This window comes from Cyprinodon tularosa, unplaced genomic scaffold, assembly GCF_016077235.1.
Source record: "Cyprinodon tularosa strain WSP-4 unplaced genomic scaffold, ASM1607723v1 ctg239, whole genome shotgun sequence".
Lineage (NCBI taxonomy): Eukaryota > Metazoa > Chordata > Actinopteri > Cyprinodontiformes > Cyprinodontidae > Cyprinodon > Cyprinodon tularosa.
Window position 1 is genome coordinate 1,352,591 of NW_024038892.1, and position 21,103 is coordinate 1,373,693.

General features: G+C 36.9%; 2 protein-coding genes across 2 annotated transcripts; both read right to left on the minus strand.

Annotated features, from left to right (window-relative positions):
- Nucleotides 1-3,821: 3,821 nt before the first annotated feature.
- On the minus strand, nucleotides 3,822-14,647 carry si:dkey-21c19.3 (sentrin-specific protease 1). Its single transcript, XM_038287406.1, has 18 exons — nucleotides 14,064-14,647; nucleotides 13,862-13,920; nucleotides 13,594-13,766; nucleotides 12,763-12,838; nucleotides 12,435-12,627; nucleotides 12,213-12,357; nucleotides 12,008-12,126; nucleotides 8,891-9,171; nucleotides 8,737-8,800; nucleotides 8,540-8,578; nucleotides 8,337-8,421; nucleotides 8,109-8,249; nucleotides 6,668-6,802; nucleotides 6,305-6,508; nucleotides 6,142-6,221; nucleotides 5,955-6,039; nucleotides 4,772-4,867; nucleotides 3,822-4,696 (listed from the first exon to the last, which is right to left on the minus strand). Exons 1-18 carry the CDS (start codon nucleotides 14,195-14,197, stop codon nucleotides 4,634-4,636), a joined length of 2,172 nt encoding a protein of 723 aa, XP_038143334.1. The 5' UTR covers nucleotides 14,198-14,647; the 3' UTR covers nucleotides 3,822-4,633.
- A 1,230-nt stretch (nucleotides 14,648-15,877) lies between these two features.
- LOC119784986 (putative nuclease HARBI1) lies at nucleotides 15,878-18,253 on the minus strand. The gene is made up of 2 exons (XM_038287327.1): nucleotides 17,309-18,253; nucleotides 15,878-16,509 (listed from the first exon to the last, which is right to left on the minus strand). The coding sequence occupies exons 1-2, from the start codon at nucleotides 18,153-18,155 to the stop codon at nucleotides 16,052-16,054; spliced, it is 1,305 nt and encodes a 434-aa protein (XP_038143255.1). The 5' UTR covers nucleotides 18,156-18,253; the 3' UTR covers nucleotides 15,878-16,051.
- Nucleotides 18,254-21,103: the final 2,850 nt, after the last annotated feature.

The following is a 21,103-nucleotide window of genomic DNA, read 5'->3' on the forward strand; positions in this document are numbered from 1 at the left end:
CTCCACACGTTACAGTTTTATATATGAGGCTTGTGGTGCTGAAAAGTATTTGTTTTTAATTAGTTGTTCAGTTTTTTTCAACTGAATATAATTCTCGCTATCCTCGCTAGAATATGGAGATCTGAACAAGGCAATTTGATTATGTGTGCAGCTTGATTGGTGCATAGGTAATATGTTGTGTTGGGGTGTTACAAAGTAATTATAAGGAGGTTGATTACAACTTCAAAAAATATTCCAGACCTAAACTGAAGTAAGATTCCTAGTAGTTCATTCCATAAAATTATTTATTGTTTAATTATAACTTGGTTTTATCGTGCTAAGTAAAAATAAATGGTTAAAGTGGTCCAGAGCTGCTTCATTACTTATGTAATAATAATTTTTAAAGCTTCAATGTTCTCATGTAAAAGAGAAACTGGAGTAAGTAATAGTTCAAACAAGCAGATTGATTAATCTGGATTTTTTTTTACAAGACATTATTTGTCATGTAAAATTGAACAAACTCTATGCACTTTACTTTTCAGCAAAACCACAATTACAGTCTTTAGAAAGAATAAACAAATATTTTTAGGTCATCATAGCTGTTTTTTTCTAAATATTACATAAGTTCTATATTAAACTTGGTTGAAAATAAATACAGGAGGGAAATTTTGTCAATAGATAAACTGCTGCCAACAAACAGAATTCATTTTGAGGTTTTTGGTGCCATTAAAGGGGGTTTAAGCACACTTGTATAATTCTATTCGATTCAGTTTATATAACACCAATTCACTGCACATGTCATCTCAAGGCACTTTACAATTCAAACAGATCATCTAAGGAAAACCAGCTGATTGCATCGACCCATTGACTCAAAAGCAATCCCTTACACATCTTTAGTTTTATGCCTTTTGGATTTTGGTTCTATGTCTGCAAGCGGTGATTAACATTTTAAAGACTTAGCTTTTGCATGCCACTGTGTTATCAGATTAAATTGAATAGGCACTCTGACCTGGTTCACACAGTACAATTCAAAGCTGGTCAACAGGGATCAAGACACACACACACAGCTGCATGTAAATAATAGACATAAATGCATTCATACTTGCTTTGGATTTTTTTTTTTTTTATTACTATGAAGGAATGCTTTGATCATATCAGTCCAACTGGTCTAGACTTTTTAATTAATTCAATAAAAGGTGAGGTTGTTTTTTCCCCAAAATTCCATTAAAAGGGATTTTACGAAAAAGGAATGAGAGGCTGTTATATGAAGCATGAGTCTATGCCCTGATAAAGTGAAAAGAAAAAACAAAAACAGAATAAACACTACCAAGATGATATTTTTTGGCCTGTATGGAGAAGCTTTAAACTGTACTGGTTATTGCTGTAAGTTTGCCTGCTTTTAATCTTTGTTGCGTGTCACTGTTGTTATTTAAATGTTTTCCTTTTTATACATTTTAAAGTTGTTCCTATTTTTCAAAGAGGCTTTGATTTTATTTTTGATAGGGTTTTTTGTGTGTTGAGAAGTAGATGAGAGTTTTGTTTTCCTTGTACATTTTGTTTTCTTCAGATAGTGATGATTTAAATGTTTTCATTCTTGTTCCAGATTCACTGCTGGTGTAAAAAGGCTTTAATATTTTCAGAGACACTTTTCATTGCGTCTGTGTCACACATGCCGACACTTTATAAATCTGATCAGCTATTGTGTTAGGTTCAGATTGTTACAGAATTAAAACCAATGCAGTTGGGATCAGTGGTTTAAATAAGGTCAAAACCTCAGTTTACCTCATTCTGCTAAAGCAATGACTCAATGACTCAGTTCTGTGTGTAAGGTTCAGGGTTAGTTATTCCCTACAGGCGGCTCACAGCTGGTACTGTCCTCATCCGTCCAATCTTCTGAAACTATGCCCAAAGGTCTGATCTATGCAATCCATTATTTTCCAAATAAATGCTATACTAAAAACACCCGAAATACACCTCAGATTATGATAGTAGTTAAACTCACAATGGCTATACATCAATTGCTTTTATCTTTCTTTATAAAGATGCTTTCCCTTTAAAACTCCATATGTTTTGGTATTATAAAAGGCCTGATTGACTAGGGTTTTTCTATCAAGTATGGAGTAATGATCTTGCTGCCAGTCACCTGGAAGAAGCAAAGCTATATTGCTTTATCTGACTTCCAGGAAAACAAAAATTCAGCCATTTGGATTCCCCAAAACTCCCATTGATAACTTTTTTAAAGCTTTGAGCTGGATGGTGTAAAAAAAAGCAGTCTGCTTTCAATTTTTAGTTGAAATTTTCATGCAGTGAGAATCCCTGCCATATTTAGTCCAGTCATTATTGCAACACTGTAAGGCAACAATGTTTGATGAAATTCGGGTTTTAAACAGAGCTGCAGGAAATGTGTAGGCAGCAATATAAAATGGTAGGTGTAACATTGTATGCGTAAAGATATGAAATTTGTTCTTTTTGTGAATCCATCAATCAATTGTTTTTTTTTTTTTGTATTTCACTTTAATGTAATTTGAAAGATTTTTTTTTTTCAAACAAGAAAAACAACAGACTGGCTAATCGATAAAACTAGTGGAAACAAATAGGGAAATGCTTTTGTCATTCGCTGGGTTTTAACTCTGGATTCTCTTTCATGCACTGCATTTGTTGGTTTGAGTCTAAATACATGCTGCTGCTAATTTGGGATTTCTATCTTGTAGCTGAAGGTCATTCATTGTTTCACATGTGAGGTCAATGTGTAGCCATTTTTTTATGACCATGAATTCCTGTTTTTCATGCACCGATTTCTCCTCAGTAACGATTGATGATGCAGCTTTCTGTTGTCCTCAGATAAAGGGGACTACATCCCCACTTGTTGCTTGGTTTGACATTTTAAATAAACATTTTTTTCATTGTAGTTTGCTTTTGAATTATTTACAAGTGCATCTCACAGAATTAGAACACCATTAAAAAGGTGGTAACATTTGAAAAATGAAGCTCATGTGTATTACACGGTGTGATAGACATTTAATATTGCTAATTTCAATGATGTGGGAAAAGCCCAGAAATCTAGGTTTTGGTCCAAATCATGAGGAAGGCTGTGCAATCAAGACATCGAAGTCGAGTGGAAGGAAAAGATGCACCGCTATAATCTGTATTGAGAGGATTGTAAAGTGAGAGACAAACACACTGCGACATACTGTATGTTTGGTTTAATGCAAGAATTGCAACCAAAAAATACCAGATGTCTCACCCTGGGAAGAAAAATGACTGTACTGCTGCACAGTGGCCTTTTTAGATTGAAGTAACACGTGCATTTGATTTAAAAATCAAGGCAATGGAGTCTGAATTTAGAGCTGAGACAGACAGGGTCCTTAAATCTCTAGGTTTACAGCAGACTGAGTTTCATAGGCTGGGGTTGGCCCATTAGCTCAACATTTTAAAGCTGGATCTCCCTCTATTGGAAGTGCTTATGGTATTGGCCTAGTGTTTAGAGCTTGGAATCCTGAGGCTGTGAGCTTGAACCCCACTCCCACAAACTGTCACTCTGGCTCTCTGAGCAAGATCCCACAATGCACCACACAATGGCAGCCACTGCTCCCAAAGGGGATGAGTTAAATGCAAAGGTAAAATGATAAAAAAAAAAAAAAAAGTTCAATTATTAGTAAAGCAACAGCACTGCAGTTATTTAATTCATGCTAGATGAGTCCTGACCACATGGAGTGCATTTACTCTGCTAACTAAATTCTGGGTTTTCAGTAAGCTGCGATAATCAAAGACGAACAGTCCATATGTGACAGTGCTATTTGGATAATTTCAGAAAAACCCTAAAAAAAAGACAGAACAAGAAATACATAAAAAAATGTTTATTGTTACATCTTGGGCTGTATATAGTTCAAGTATGTACAAAAATTCAAAATACACCGAATGACCAAAAAGTTGCTGCCTAACAAAAAGACTCAAATACATAAAATAGATTTTAATTTACAATTTTATCAAGAATAAGGAAATGACATTTTTTTTTACCCTGCTGAATTAGGCTTTAAATGCTCGGTTACACCTGGATTGCTAAAAGTAAGACATTGTTTTATTTAAATGATAAATCATACTCTGAGGCAGCATCTCCTTGACCTTTTATTCCATCATCCATGGTAAGCACTATCCATACTGCACAGACCTGTAGCTGTCAGGTGACTAAACAGAAAAAAATATTCTGAGTAACTGTTCATAGATGAAAGTTGGCAGCCCTTTTGTCATTTTAACAAACTATGGGAGAATGTATTTTAATGGTAAATTCAGATTATGCAACACTGTGATGTCACAGACTGACAATCTCAGAGTATGATTCATTACAGAACACATCACTACATATGATGCAAAAACAGTTGTGGCTGGGTAATAGAGCCAATTGCAAAGTGTTTTAGCTGCTATTCCGATGCTCCCCTGCAGCATCAAGTCAAAGAAATAAAGAAAAGGAGTGGGAGGCAGTGATTTAAGCTCCAGCAACATCCTGTCAGCCAACGTTAGCTCAGGGGGGCTTTGATGAAACAGCTGGTTTCTGGTCAGAGGAGCTGGTGTGCAAGTCTTGGTTGAACCTCCTGAGGAATGGAGCTCACCCTTCATCATGAACCGACTTTAAAGTCTTTGGACAGCCGCTGTGATATCACAACAATTTGTGGTTCACAATCTCCCAAACCATCCTTCTTCTGAAGTACGGCATGTGTTTCTGTTTAACAAAGGAGTTATCCACATTTAGAGCACTGTGACTGATACAGATTTTTATTTAACAATGTCTGATCACCTGTGTGAATGTGATGGGTTTGTCTTTGGTAATGTAATCTGCATATTTGCAAGTGAACATTCCACAGTCGCTGCCATTCATCTGCTGAGGGATCTCCTGCAGCAAAACAGAAAAGCATATTGCAGAATAAATGATCAAATAAAAACAACGTAAAAAAACTCAGATTGGAAACCTATCCAGTCACAGAGGAAAATGATTTTCAAAACAACCCCACCACGGAAAGTATTATTTCAATCGTACCCAGTGTGGTTGAAGTTTAAGGATATTAAAACCCAATTCCACAGCCGGTCTAAACTAATGCAGCACAGAATAATGGATGGACTGCATTAGTGTGCTTGACGCAGAACTGTAATTTCTGCTGTTTTGTAATCAAACATGCCTCAATACCAGTATTAGTATCTTTAGTTTTTATGACACTAAACATTTTTTGGTCATTTTTACTACATAGCCTTGAAATTCCAAACCGTAAAAGGTAGAAAACAGAGCTGAAAGAGTTAATATGGTTAATTGAATTTGTCGACTAATTTAGTAATCGATTATTCATAATTGGAGTACAGAGACTCTAAAACATGCCTTTAGCAGACAGAGCAGTAATTATACCAAAATTGCAATATCAATATGCTCTATCCAGTGAAATACTTTTATTTTTGACCTGGTTTATATTCTGTAAAAAGATTCTTTAAGGAACCTTCTCCTATCCAATTATATATTAATAAAAAAATTAAATAAATAATCGACAGATTAATCGATTAGCAAAACGATCCTTAGTTGTAGCCCTAGTAGAGAATATTTATGGAGACATGAAACAGTTATAATTGTTTACTCTGGAGATTATTTATTAGTTCAGGACAGAGCATATTTACAGATAATCAAAGCTTTGTTTTCTACTTTGAGTGTAAAACATTCTCTTTAGAAAAAAAATTACTTGTTTTAGTCTGTACACGTCAATTGTTTTAATAATTGATCATAATTTATATTCTCAGCCATAATGTAAAAAAATGTCTGAATTCCATTAAATGTGTGTGTTAGATAAAACAAAATGTTTATAGAATTATTCTGCCCTCTGCAGGCCATCATGCTTTAGAACTGCTGTTGTTTACAAGAGGAAACACTTAGCATTTCTAAATACAGAATTTATTAGAGAAAAGGAAATGCTTCTAGAGCTTTAATGGGTTAAACTTACACTGGGCTTCTTGCTGTGGAGAGTCCAGCCTGAGGTATCAAGTTCTCTGCCTTTTTTGTCTCTACTTTCCTGTTGCAAGTAGTCACTGTGAACACAGACAAGAATTTCTCTTATAATAGGTCACTTAGATGATGGGATTGAACTTTAAATATGAAAGCTTCCAACAAACCAAAGGATAGAAACGTACAAAAGCATTTTACAAGCTTCATTGTTGCTTCCTCCCATAGAATCAAAGTACAAAACACACTTTTTACGGAAATCCACCACCTGAAAAAGAAGACAAAGTATTACAGAGAAAAATCTTCTAAATACTAAGATCCAGTTTTAAAATGGCCTTAATTTAGGCTTACTGAGAGGCACCAGTGCATCCCTAGGTGGACAGGAACCAAAAGGATGTCTTTAGCAAAAATGTCCATCTTTTTGGTCCACCGGCGGACAGCAGAGTAACCGCTGCTGCGAAGCTTGGGGTAGAAAAACGTGTTGAATGTATTGACAGATGGGAGGTTTGGCTGTTTGCTGCGCTCAACCAACAGATTCATGTAAAAGTTGATAACCTGCAAAATAAAACAAGCATTTTTACTTAAAGAATAACAGTAGATTTGACACAGCATCATATTAATGTGAGATAAAGTACTAATGATTACAACTAAAGCTTAAAAAATGGATAAATCTAAATATGTTCAGATTTTAGTTTAAGGATTACATGTTCGCACCTCATCATTGAGCCAGTTGAGGTTGTTGAGGGTCTGGAGGTCTTTTCGTGTGAGGCTGAGACCGAAACCTTCACTTAGTACTTCATGAGGATTTGCTCCTTTCATCAGAACTCTGTGCACCTCAGCTTCCATTTCCTTAACAGGAGTGCAGAAGCATACAGGTTAATTACTTCAGATTTAAAATTAGTAAACCAAGTCAAAAGTTTATTTATATATATATATATATATATATATATATATATATATATATATATAAACCCACAATGGTCACAGAATTAACTTGATTCTGACAAAAGTAATAACAAATAAAAATTCTATTAGAATGAACAAATGAGTCAGACAAGGCTTTTCAACCTTGCTTCAATAAACTTATAAGACTTTAGACAAAAATGATACAAAATGTACCAATAACCTTATATTTTGTTGCAAAACCTTTAAATAAAGCATTTTCAATTAAAATATTCCTGTAACTTTCAAGACTTTTGCCTGTCTCAGCAGGTATTTTGGCCCACTCCTTATAACTGAGGTTTGACTAAAACCTTGAAGAAGCCCTGATGTGTTTAGTTTTTTTCGTCTATGAAATTAGAGCTGATGTGTCTTTGAAAAAAAAGTTACATTTTTGTCGCATAGGACATTCTCCCACAAGCTTTGTTGCTTGTCAACATGTTATTCAGGAAATTCCATTCCGCCTTTTTTTATGATTCAAGAATGGTGTCCTCCTTGGTTCTCTCCCATTAAGTCCACTTTGGTTCAAACTACGGATGGTGTGATCTGACACAGATGTTCCTTGAAGTTCACCTTTAATCTGTACGTTTTTCTGGGGTCTTTCGTTATTATTCGTATTATCCTTCTCTTTGATTTGTCACTAATTTTCCTTCTGCAGCTAATCCAGGGAGGTTGACCTCAGTCTCACGGAACTTACATTTCTGATTATGTGCAGCTGTAGACACAGAAACAAGATGCTTGGAGATGGTCTCATAACATTTAACTTGAACATGCTTGTCTACAATTTTCTTTCTAAACTACCGAGACAATTCTTTCCTTCGCTCCCTGTTCCATGTTGAGCGTGGTAAACACCATGTGACCAAACAGCACAGTGACTGCCTGTAGCTCTATATATAGGCGCATGGATTACGGACTGTAAGATTGTTGGAATCTGTGATGATGATTTATTTCCATTAGCAACATTTTTAGTCTTTTCTAGGGTTAGTACCATCATTTTTGTCCATTATTATATATATATTTTTTTTATTCTTTCTGTTGAAGCATTTTTAAAAAGCAATGTCTAATTTCCATTTGTTCATTTCATATTTTTTTTTATTAATTATGACTATTACTATTGGTTTTCGTTTGTTAAACGAGGGGTACCAACAAATTTGTCTGTGTTAGTATTCATCCATATCCAGACACTGCTTATACAGTAAACATACGGAGAACAAACCTCTGTGAGGTCTGGAAATTCTGGTTTCTCCTCCACAGACTTGGACTCCTCTATGACAGGAGTCAGAGGAACTTCCTTCTCCAATGGAACACGAACATGGACCTCAACATCTGGGCTTAGTTTTCCCTCCTCAGACAAGCGCTGTAGACCAGAAATCAAAGCACATTAATACAACAACAGGAGAGACTTTGAACAGGATACATATGGAGGTGGAGTAAAGAGACCAACCTGTCGCTGAAGCTGGGAGGCCAAGGCTTCCTGCTCTTCGATTTGTCTCCGTCTTTCTCTCGCCCGAGAATCATACATGCTAGTCCTAGGAAAAAAAAAAGGCAAAGAGATAAAATACATAGGGAATCACCATAAGATTTGTTGCCAACCAGAATAATTTAATTATTTGTTTAATACAGTTAAATGCCTTTAAAGTAACTTACAATTCCTTAATCCATAGCTCTGCTTGGAATAATGGCACGCTGTAAAAAAATAGAGAAAAGTTTTGCTTTTAATAAGGTTGGTATTTGTGAAATTAAACACCAACCTAGTGTTATCACAATAAAACAAAACACTTAAGACACTGCAAAATGCTTGTCTAAAAAAAAAAAAAAAGATTTTTAGAAACATAAGTACCAACCTTGAGATATTTTGCTTTTTGCATTTTTGCTCATTTACAATAATTACAGAGTCACCGTCATGAGCTGAGGGGAAGAAGAAGAAAAAAAAAAGTTATATAATACAAAAGGATAAACCCAAATATTGAATCAATCCATGTTTTATTTCAAGTTAACCTGATGATTCTGTCCCCTGAGAGGTGCCATCTTGTAGAGCTGATGGGGAAGGAGCTGAGAAGATTACAGTGGTCTGACCAGAGCCAAGGTCTGTGTCTGGGGACCAAATCTGGGTCTCTGACTTGCTGGAGGGCCCTACAGGACTGGGGAGGTTGCTGGAGTTCTGGCTTGACATCCCTCTGAGGCTGGGTGGGCTACTGGGTCCCTCTGAAGTCCCTCCAGCCGCTGATCCAGCTGGAGAAGCCATTTGTAGGCGTCTGTGGCTGGTGAGGAAGCTGGTGCTGAAGAGACAAAGACAGGATGGCACCACCAACGGTCAGTTTCAGATTTAAAACTCGAGGCTAATGACCTACATCAGACATTACTATATGGTCAGATGGGTTCTGTTACCATACAATAAAAACACTTGAAACCTTTTTTTTTCTCCCGTTAAAGAGTTAAATAAGTGTTTGGTCCCTAATGTCACATCAGCATTAAAAGGGTTACCTAAACATTTAAACGTTACAGTAATCAAGCTTTACAGTGGAAACTACATACATAGCCTTTGTAAGAGGGCTTGAAAGCCGAATTAAGGTGTCGAAAGAACAGACTTAAAAATTCACCATGAAATCTATAGAGAAACTTCACAAATATAATTTACAACTAAAAGATGCAAGAGAATCTTTATCCTCTTAGATCATCAATAACGAACAATGCACGTGCCTTACTTGCCACCATTGACAGGTTAACAAACCCTCCTATCTCTGTTCTCTGGCCCCTCCTATTCAACGACATGCTACCCTTAGCTCAACTAATAGAAAACCACAGGATCAGTTACAATAACTAGGCAGAAGAAACAAAACTTTACATCACAATAGCCTCTTTTTCAAACATGGGTCAATCCGCTAACAATCAGCCATCAAAACACCATCATGCTGGGTAAGCAGCAATTTATAAATAGAAATGTTCATTTTCACTGCCAAGCTGCTGCTCATTCACTGTCAGAAAGCTGTATTTAAGGAAATCAAACAATAAAGTTTGTCTAAATCTAGAGTTTATTATTTCACCAGTGAGACAGAAATCAAGAAAGTAAACAATGAAGAGCAACATGTAAGGAAGCCAGGGCGTAGTAAGTGTGCTTTATTGTTTCACTCTTATCTGTCCAAATCTAAACCAGTCCAAACCAGGATATAAAAGAAAAAACTCATTCATGCATTTATATTTAGTGTCTTCATAGGTTTGCCTAAAAAAGTTCTGTCAGACAGCTGTAGCCGATTCAAAACACTGCTGCTGCCCCGTGTTCTCAACAAAACTAAGAAAGTAGAGCAAATAAGCCCCGTTCTGAAATCCTTCTATTGGCTCTGTGGAGTAAAAAATGAGCACTGAGAGTTGATATGCAAGGAAGAAAACGTTTTATTTTACTCTGCAGAGGAGAATGGCACAAACCAGCTGAATACAGCTGAGTGCGATTCTGAAGCATTCAGAAACACACCCCTACATTTAAAAAGAATCCACAGCATACACACACATGAACATTGAATCTTCCCAAGAGAAACACTTTAGTTCATCAAAGGACATAAATTTGCTCAGATAATCATTTCAGACAGCTGTATTCCGTTCACACCAGAAACAGGACAGGAGAACGATAAGAGCATAAGTTTTAACCATAGCATGAAGGAGGCTTTGTGAACTCATTATTTCTAATGACCTTCCCCTCACCCTTATCTAGAGTAGGGAGGGGAGGCACCTGCTTTCTGTCCCCCTAAACAGTACAGCATAGTGAATGGTACAGAATTTCTCTATCAATACTTCTGTTGAAACATTTTATCACACAAAGTAGGCATAATAATAACCTTGATTCCACAACTCCCTGTAGCTAAAAGAATAGACTTTAAAAACCTTCTGTTAGTCTATAAATCACTGAATAGATCAGCGCCTCAATACGTAACAGATTTGTTTATTTGTTTATTTATTTGTATATCAATCTCCCAGACCACTAAGGTCGTCTAGTTCAAGTCTACTGTGTCCACCCAGAACTACAACGATACATGGAGAAGCAGCATTTACTTCCTATGCTCCACTTATCTGGAACAAACTTCAAGAAGTAGATTGTGCTGTACAAATAAACTTGCCTTGCCTGGTAATATTAAGTATTAGTAAATAATTTCCGCTTTATTCAGAGATATGGTCAGGTATTATTGGAATTTGAATAATTCTGATTCCTTGTGTAGAGTTCTATCAGTTGTGATTCTTTAAAGAGAACCGATCCTAAAGGTTTACATAGTTTTAATAGGCTGGCTAACCACAGTTCTGTCTGGATGAAATAGTCTTAACTTCTGAAAGAATTTTAATTCTTTGAAAATCTTTTTTTGTATAGACATTACTATAATTTATAACAAGGTCATTTTCAACCGGTATGAAAATATCAAACTTTGTGGAAAGTGAAACAATGAGATTTTGTACTATGTAGTTTAGTTAGTGTGTTTCATCATATGAAACATGTCCCAAATAAAATAAACAATGAAAAAAATTACACTTAAAATTATCTATAAGTCTGGCAGATCAAGATATAAGTGCTTTTTTTCTATTAAGAACATGTAGCAAAAGAGAGGGGTATATTTAAAAATAAAATTAAAAGAAACAAAGGATGAAAGAAAACCCCAAAACGCTCTGCTCTCCCTGCAGAAGATGCGATTCAAATGCAAAAGGGAACAAATTCTGTCTCGGAACCTCCCTTGGCAGTAAACCAGTGCAGTGGGTTAAAGATGAGGTTCTCATCCTGGGTCCACTGGTGTTTAACGTGTCAGCAGAGCGCCGCCATATACACAATAAAAATCCCCTCCCAAGAGTTGCAGGTAGCCGACCGGTCATATCTTTAATTTAATGTTAAGCTTTACTTGTGGATGTCTTTGCTCTTTTTTTTTTGCCTTTCCACTTGTTATGTGCCCTTCTGTGGTTTTTGTGAGTACTATACCTACATCTGCGTCAACTATAAAAGGGAACAGTGCCTCTAAGGTCTCGCGCACAGACCAGCGCGACAACCAAACGTGGAATTATATTGCAGCCTAAACACAGAATATGTTTGCTTCAATTTTAAATACAGAACTCAAATATATTGCCATCTGTTTGTGTACTTACAAATCTCTATGGGACCTCACAAAGGTGTGTGTGCTGCCATTCTGAAGGAAAGATGACTGACCACCTGACACCATAGTTATAAGCTGCCTGTAGATCTCCTTCTCCTCCTCACGAACAGACTAACAAAAAGGATAAGAATGGTATCAGAACAAAAGGATAACAAGAATAAGAGACATTCAGGCAACGGTATGCTCTCCAGTCTAACCTCCTGAGCTGTGCAGTGGTACCCCACTCTGTTTAAGCGACTTGACGAGGTGCTGTGAGTTGGGCTCTGGACCGCTTTGATGGGAAAGGTCTTCTCATACATGTTGCTGCAGGAGCTGCTTGTTGTGCCAACTCCACCCGAGAAACTGCAGACGGTTTAGGTAATTATAAATCATGACCAAACTTTGTCGATTAAATACACAAAACAGAAAGCAAGAAATACCTTGAAGCACTGAGTGGCCGGAGGTTTAAAGGTCTGCCTAATCTTGGGGAGGGGTGCAGCTTGGTATTAATTGAGGATGGCACACTATTAGGATGGCCATTCGTTTTTGGGACCTCCCGATGTGCAGGAGTCATACAAACTTGTCGCCTACAGACTTTAGATCCCATAATCATTCTCTCATTACGAAGCCACTCTAAAATTGTGGAACAAGAAAAAAAAAAAAAAAGCTTTAATATGAAGAAACAAGACTGTGAATGGGGTAAAGTATAATACTAAAGCAGAAAAATAAACACTTTTAACATTATCCCCAAAAGATTTTGGGTTTTACCTGATCTGGGTGTTTTCCATTCAAGTGTAGTTGAAGGAGCTGCAAATGTTTCACCCAAAGAGTTCCTGTGAACAATCTAAAAATAATGAAAATAAATTATATGTAAAATAAAAAAGGACAATAATTACATGCTTTAATTCTCGCTTTCATCCAATCCAATTTATTTATAATCTATCTTCTAGAATGACTGATGGCTTTGTATAGGTTTCACCTCCAAATTTCCTTAAACCCTTTTTATTAAGGTTTTCTTCAGAATTTCATGATAACGTACATTAAAAGCACTTTACAGAACTGACTTTATTTTGATGCAGTTTTTGACAAGTATAGATTTTAGTAGTAGTTTTTAAGTATAATAGCTTCAAAACTCCCTCCAAACAATTTCAAAGTTGTATGTCTCAATGAGATACCAAATACAGAGCCGGATTGAACAAGGTTTTTCTGGCTCTATGGAGCAAATTGTTCCCCCACATGATGCTGTACACTGCTGGTTAGATAGCACACAAAAAAATTAAAATTAGCCATGTAATAGGTATATTAGCTACAAAAAAAATAAAAGTGATGAGTAAAGTCAATGGCCAGTCTTCACTATCTTTCAACCAGCTGACTGGAAGTGTGCAGATAGGGTGGAGGGGTTGCCCTATTTCGCTCAATTCTGCTCTCTCCTTTGTTTGTTAAAGCATATTAGAACCACAGGGACAGTGTGACAAACTAATTTGCTTTAACACTAGAACTTTTAATGATGTAGATCCTAGGAAATCCTCTACATCCTCTACCTATGTCTGACAGGAATTACAAAAGATACTTTTTTGAATAATTGCTCATACGACTTACCGGTCTACTTGCTGCTGATGTTGACGGCTGTGGTTCTTCCAGAGGGGAATCAGAGGAGGTAGGCAGCATATTCCTCAAGGCTGGGCTTACATTTCTCCTCATCCATGTAGCTACATTGTTACTATGGGTTTTAACCCCTTCAGCAGCACTCCTGACTGAATCAATGAAATCACCTACGAAAGCATTTTTAAACAAAAAATAATGCATTGTATCTGAATGAGACCGACAACACTCAAATAACGACGTATATGAGTAAATATTGAATTACCCATTCGTGTTTTCTTAATAGGTAAATTTTCTTCATTGGTGTTTTGGTCCTCCTCCAAACTGCATATAAAAAAAACAACTTAATGTTATGAAAATATTAAACTTAAGTTAGTTTAAAAGATATTAAAGAAAAAATAACTTCCTGAAAGTTTAACGATTCCATGAAAAAATGTATATCTAAATGTAGTTTTCACACGTCGTACCAATCAATTGTTCTTTTCCTTCTGATCAGAGCATCTCTCGGAGCCGGGTGTCGAGGTGTATGCTCCACAGCCGGCTCTCCGTTGCGTAAATTGGCAAAGCTCGTCTCTATCCATTCGTAGATTTTATTCAGCATGACGTTAAAGGTTCATAAATGACAGCGATGATTTAAAGAACAGATACGCGATGGCTGCTATTAGTCTGAATTAAAGTCGAGCTCGACTTATTCGAGTGAGGTAGGTTTGCTATGGCGGTTTTAAAGGGAAACGCTCCAGATAAACACAATTTTCACTTTCCAAAGGAAAAACAAACCGTTAGCCTCTTAGCCTAGAATTAGCCGTTTCTAGCTAGCGTCGTTAGCTAAACGGCTAATTTACCGAGTCGTGTTTAAATTCCCGCTGGAACGCCATAGGTCGCTGCTCGCGCGGTCGGAAAGTTTGCTCTCATCTTTTGTTTGAGATTAACTCCTTTCCAGATCGTTAATGTTTCAATAAAACGTGAATAAACTCGTTGAAGTAAAACATCTCCCGCTTCTTCCTCATTCAAAACCACATCATGGCTGAACCTGACGTAGTTCTGGGGCTCAATCCAATTGGATGACTGGATGTTGTAAAATTGAGTGTCGCGTAAATCTATTGGTTTAAGGAAATATTTTAATGTGAGGTCAAGCTCATCGAGTCTCAAACTGCGGTGCACCTTCAGTGGTACATGGGTTGCTGGCTTGGTATTAAGAAAAGTTTTGGGGATAATTCCATTAACATTACTGTGAAAGAGAAGTGAAAATGAAGAAAAATGAATGTCTTATTAGTGTTACAGTTAAAACAAGTAAAGTTTTAACTTTAAGGAGGAGAAAGTGATAAATAGATTAAGATTTGGGTATACAGGACTAAATTATACTTTTCAAATTCAAAAGCATACTACTGGCGAATGTGAATGCTCTGAAAAATATTAAAGAATAAAACATGTTATACTAGAATGTCATAAATATGAAAGACAGAGAAGATATATGAGGAGAGGGCTTGAAAGGAGTAAATCAGAATGAGAAATACTTTGATTCCAGAGGGAAATTACTTTTGTTACACACTCCATATGCAAATATATACAAATAGTAATTACATTTGTAAAGAAAACTAATTTATCTCATAGAATTTGATTATAGAAGGTGCATTTTTAATATGAGTGTAGAACTCTGCTGCAACTCTCCAAAATTGTAGGTGACTGCAGACAGTGCCGCAGATAGGAGGCCTCTGATTGGTCAAATCCGCTCTACACTATGCATATTTCCTGTGGGTACCTTACTGGTTTGTAAGCACATATTCAAGCATTTCATGCAAGCAGATAGCGATGAACCTGGACCTGGAGCAACTGGCTGAAAGTCACCAGATGCTTCAACGCAGTCTGCAGCAGGATAACTGCTCGTCCTTTGGAAATTTCATGGCAGAGTTGCTGAGGAAGGCACCGCTGGAGAGTAGGGACATTGTCACCAGGAATACCATCAACTACATGTATGACCAGATGGATCGAGTGCGGGCAGCAGCACAGACACCAAACTAGCCCAACTTGTTCTATGATCATTTATTGCCCAATATTGTTCCCTACATACCTGCATTAAAACCTTCATAGTTATACTGTTTATTATTAACATTAGCTGTTGTTGCTATTCTCTCTTTGTCCGCTGTTGTTGCACTACATTGGTTCAGCTTGCTTATATAACCTGCACTGTTAAATATTTGTATATATGTACATTTTCTAATTTTCTATTAGCATTTTCAATATTATCTTTTTTATTATCTCTGTTTAGAAATAAAACCAAAGATTTATGGACACAGTGTATCTTCTTTTATTATTCTGAAAATCATATAGTATGCCAAACTACAGAATTTTCTGAAATGGTTGGGTAAACATAAAACAGCATACACCACTTAAAACATAAAATCAAGTAAAAAAAAAACAGTGTGCAAGAGTTGGGAAAAGTCATTACTGAGGACCATCACTCTTCAAGAGTACCACGAGTCACCACCTCGTTCTGCCATGGAACAGATCCACGCTCTGTCTGAAAGAAAGACATCAGGTCTCCCCTCACTGCGGTAGATGCTCTGGTGGCGTGAGCTCTGTACATCATTGATGGGCCAATAGGCTTCATGTTGGAATCCCCAGTGACTTCGGCTCGCCACTCACCAGGCCTCAAAGACCCAGCCTTTTCCAGGTCTGGATAGCTGGGGGGTATGTAGCGTGCCTCTGGGCATGCCACCATGTCTGTGTGGGTGAGGTAGTTGTGCAGGACCACACACGCCTTCACCACATCCATAGCTTTGTCGGGAAAAAACTCAATTGGCCGTCCGAGGATCCTCCACCGTGCAACCATGATGCCAAATGTGTTGTTAATAATCCGTCTTGCCCTGCTGTGTCGGTAATTGTAGATCTGCTTGTCTTGAGGCAGATTAGGTCCTGCATGAGAAGAGACAATGAAGCACTCATTATTGCATCACATTAAGATTGTAATATTTACCATTTAGAAATGCAGTAGAACATGTTATGTTTATATAGCATCACAGATATACACAACATATTTTTAGCTATTCCACTGAACATACAGGTCCTTGTCAAAATATTAGCATATTGTGATAAAGTTCATTATTTTCCATAATGTAATGATAAAACTTGAACATTCATATATTTTAGATTCATTGCACACTAACTGAAATATTTCAGGTCTTTTATTGTCTTAATACGGATGAGTTTGGCATACAGCTCATGAAAACCCCTAATTCCTGTCTCACAAAATCATAGCCTAGCATATTTCATCCGACCAATAAAAGAATAGTGTTCTTATTACAAAAAAAGTCAACCTTCAAATAATTATGTAGTTACGTACTCAATACTACGGATGAGTTTGGCATACAGCTCATGAAAACCCCTAATTCCTGTCTCACAAAATCATAGCCTAGCATATTTCATCCGACCAATAAAAGAATAGTGTTCTTATTACAAAAAAAGTCAACCTTCAAATAATTATGTAGTTACGTACTCAATACTAGGTCGGGAATCCTTTTGCAGAAATTACTGCTTCAATGCAGCGTGGCATGGAGGCAATCAGCCTGTGGCACTGCTGAGGTGTTAGTGTTAGTTCAGTTAGTGTTTAATTAATCTAAAAAATTTGAATGTTCAAGCTTTATCAATACATTATAAAAAATTATGAACCTTATTTTGAGATTTTGACCTCAAGACTTGCAGATCACGTACATACCTTGAAATGGTCGCATGAGGTTGCAGTGTAGGGGGAAAGCCGCGTCCCCAACAATAACATGGGGGGTCTTAACCAAGGTCCCGGGAAGGTCAGCTGGTGGGGGCAGGTTTAGCTGGTGATCGAGGAGCAAGGACCCGAAGATACTCTCCTTGAACACTCCACCGTCGCTCTCAGGTCCGTAGGCTCCGACGTCCACCATTGTGAAGCGATATCTTGCGTCGCACATCGCCATCAACACTATGTTGTGGGCCCCTTTATGGTCGCTCCCTGGTCGTGAAGGTGGCTTCGTGTTGACGCGTTTGCAACCGATACTTCCAACGCAATTTGGGAAGTTCCACAATCTCCAGTAGTCAGCCGCGATGTTTTCCCACATGGCTGTTGTAGGTAAAGGCAGAAACTCTGGCTGTAGTGCCGTCCACAAGGCCTGGCACACCTCGGACACTATCCCAGACACCGTGCAGGACGCTAGTTTGTAGCTCTGTGCGACCGTCTGTTGGTTTGCACCCGAAGCCAAAACACGCAGCGCCACGGCCAGTCTCTCTGGAACACTCACGGGCGAACTGTGTGTCGTCTGGTGATGGATGAGGGGCTGTAGGCGGCGAACAAGCTCGTCAAACCGACACACGGACATCCTGAAATGCTTGAAATGCTTTTCCTCGTCGTCTCTCATCGGTAGCACAAGTGTAGCAAATTCCCCGGTTTCTCTCCGAGGGACATTCAAAGGGCGAACAGACCATCTTCTGCGACGCTTCTTTTGCCTCTCTGCCAGCTTCAGTAACAATATTTCTTCTATTTCTAGATTTATCAGTTCTATCTCAGCCAAAGTACGCATTGGTTCAGTCGCCATTGTTGTTGTTGTTGAATGACCTCCGTAACAGGAAGAGAAACACGCCAACCACCACACCCACAATCCCAGCTACTTCGTGTTTGTCCCTCTTGCGGTGTGGCGTGGAATTACATAGCGCAGACCAAGCCTCCTCTTCTTCTTCCATTTGATTAGTGGATTGCAAACAACTTATAGATCAATACCGCCACCTACTGTACAAGAGTGTGTAGCATTAGGGTTCCACCTACAATATTCTATTTTTTATTTCTGTGTTATGTAAAAATAAAAATAATACTTTATAAATGACCCTAATTTCCTCCCTATCTCCATCTGTCCTTAAATACCATTCTCTTCGTTTTTCCCTAATTACTTCTCTCTTCCCCTTTCTTTCAGATGCATTTTTATAGCAGTTCATCAAATCAAAACATGATCCACATTTTCTTTTTCTCCACAACCCTCACATAAATCATTATTTCTCTTCTCTAGTATAAACAAAAACCATTCAAGTATGAGTGTCCAGTTCTTAGTTTAGTGGAAATGATCTCTTCCCTTCTGCTTCTTTCTCCATATTTTTTTTTATATTACAGATTTTTGAACCCTATATAATGTTCTCCCTTTCTCATCTTCATCCCATATTTGTTGCCATCTCACTGTTTCTTTCTAATTGTTGATTTACCATCCCCCTTTCCAAATGGAATCTGGAATCTTAGAGGCGGAGGATTGTACATTTGTATATTGTAGCTTATTTATCCAAGGAAAACTTAACTCCGTAACTACTCTCCTTCAGATTACATCAGATCAAATCGATTTTTTTTGTTTCTTTCTCCATTTACATGATAAAAATTACACAATGAATATGTTACACAAGTCTCAATTTAAACAAACAAACAAACAAACAAAAAACATTTATTGAAAATGGAGGGAGTGGCAATGCATGCACTTCATATGATCTCAAGGTGTGGAGGCAGAATGGACAACTGAATCGATGAATGCATGCATGTATCGACTGATGTTGGTACATGGGAAAAAATAAGTGCTAAAAGTGGCAAAAAAATATAATTCTAATTGCCGATATGTGCTGCCAAGTTTTTTGAGGCCCATTTTGAGGGCTGATATTGTTTTCCTGCATTTCCATTGTAAAAATGACAATAATAACAATTGCAACACAGCTTTTAATTGGACTAAAAAATAAGCATTTATTAACAAATCCGACATGGATAGAGGGAGCAATGATGCGTGTGCTTCATGGTATCTGAATTCATGGCTGCTGAATGCGCTTATGAATCAGCCAACTCATGCACATATCTATCATTGCTATTAACAATGCAATACAAAAAATGCCTATATCAGCCAAAAATCAGCGGGCAGATGTATGGTTAAATCTCTTAGTCTAAGACATGAATATGTTTTGATATAAAATAATCCAAGATATGCAGCTCAGTTAATCTGGGGCTCAAAAACAGCAACTGCATAATGCAGCCATTTATGTTTTAGGTGGGAATAATGAAGTTTATAGGGTGTTTAGAGGCTTAAAATTGTACTTTTAGTCCTATCTAACATATGCATCTTTTTTATTGGAAATTTTATATGAGGTTTTCTTTCTTTGCACATTGGCTCTGTTACATTTTCACTTTCACTAAGGCCTGATTGATAGAGTGCACAACTAATAGTTTTCCTGTCAACAGTCTTTTACCTGCGCTTTGAAGCTCTGTGACTCATCCAGAGGTACTTCAGATCTCATACGATGCCTCTCTGATGAATGGAATATTGTTTTGCAAGACTGATTTTCCTTTCTTCACTATTTTCTCCTTCCTATTCTTCATCACACAGTTTGGTTATTGATGCCTAATTACATACCTAAGTGATTAATAACTTATACAGATTTTATTTTGGAATACTAAAGCAAAGGCAGAATACACAGGCATGCTAAACTTTACAGATTTTTATTCTTTTAAAAAAAATGAATAAATAGGATCTATTTTTATTCTATTAGACCAGCTTCAGTTGTGTTCATCATTCAAATAAAAGCCCAAACAATTTTCCACAGAATGAAAAGATATTAAGCATGAGATACCTTGCTCTGAAATGAGTATTTTATTCCAGAATTTCCCACATGAACTTTCAGATATTTAACAATAATTGTTACATTACATGAAATGTGTTGCAGCTCAGTTTATTTAATCAGAACTTGTGACTATATTTATACATACTCTTAATAAAATATACAGTAACACCAATTCACGGATGAAATGTGGAGTCCTCTTAAAATATATTGCACCTATATAACAAAATAAAGGTAATACAAAGGAACACTAAAACACATAAAAATATTCAGAAGAATCAGACCCATACTTTGAAATCCCCTTATCTAAAGTAGTGAAATAACAGAACAGCATTCAGGTTCGTCCACAAATGCAGTCCTTAACAAAAGTTCCTGCATGTTTGGCACTCTTAAATTTATATTTATTGACAGATATACTGTCAAAATGATTGAAAGTTTATCACATTAGTAAAACTAAAACCTATAAGGCTCAATCTGAAAATCTTTCTGAAAGATGTCAATCAAAAATCCTTCATTGAAGCGTTTTGGTTCAAACACACATGTTGGATAAATCACATACAAGCAGTGGAGCAAAGTAAGTGCACTGAACATATTTTGGTCACACATCAAAAATCAGCATGTCTTTAAAATGACTTCTTCATATGCATTAAAACACTTTTGTAAATATGAATAGTTAAATAATTTTCACCAAAAAAAAAAAAAAATCTAGATTGTAATTTAAAGCCACAATTATGTATCACCTACTGTCTAATTATTAAATACAACAGAACACTCGCAATTCACAGTATAGAGATGACAATGCATAGGACTAGAAACAGAAGGAATGATGTGCATATATGTTTTTTTTAAAATGCATTTTGAAGTTACATTTGTAAAAGAAGATCCACAGCAACAAAATTTAGAATGA

What these genes read in the sequence shown, in the direction of transcription:
- LOC119784986 (XM_038287327.1), bottom strand. Translation starts at nt 18,155, where the DNA reads ATGGCGACTGAACCAATGCGTACTTTGGCTGAGATAGAACTGATAAAT. An exon ending in CCTCATGCGACCATTTCAAG is followed by an intron (nt 16,510 to 17,308) that starts GTATGTACGTGA and finishes CTTCTCATGCAG; the next exon opens with GACCTAATCTGCCTCAAGAC.
- si:dkey-21c19.3 (XM_038287406.1), bottom strand. Translation starts at nt 14,197, where the DNA reads ATGCTGAATAAAATCTACGAATGGATAGAGACGAGCTTTGCCAATTTA. An exon ending in CCTCCCAGCTTCAGCGACAG is followed by an intron (nt 8,250 to 8,336) that starts GTTGGTCTCTTT and finishes TCTGGTCTACAG; the next exon opens with CGCTTGTCTGAGGAGGGAAA. An exon ending in AATTTCCAGACCTCACAGAG is followed by an intron (nt 6,803 to 8,108) that starts GTTTGTTCTCCG and finishes ACTCCTGTTAAG; the next exon opens with GAAATGGAAGCTGAGGTGCA.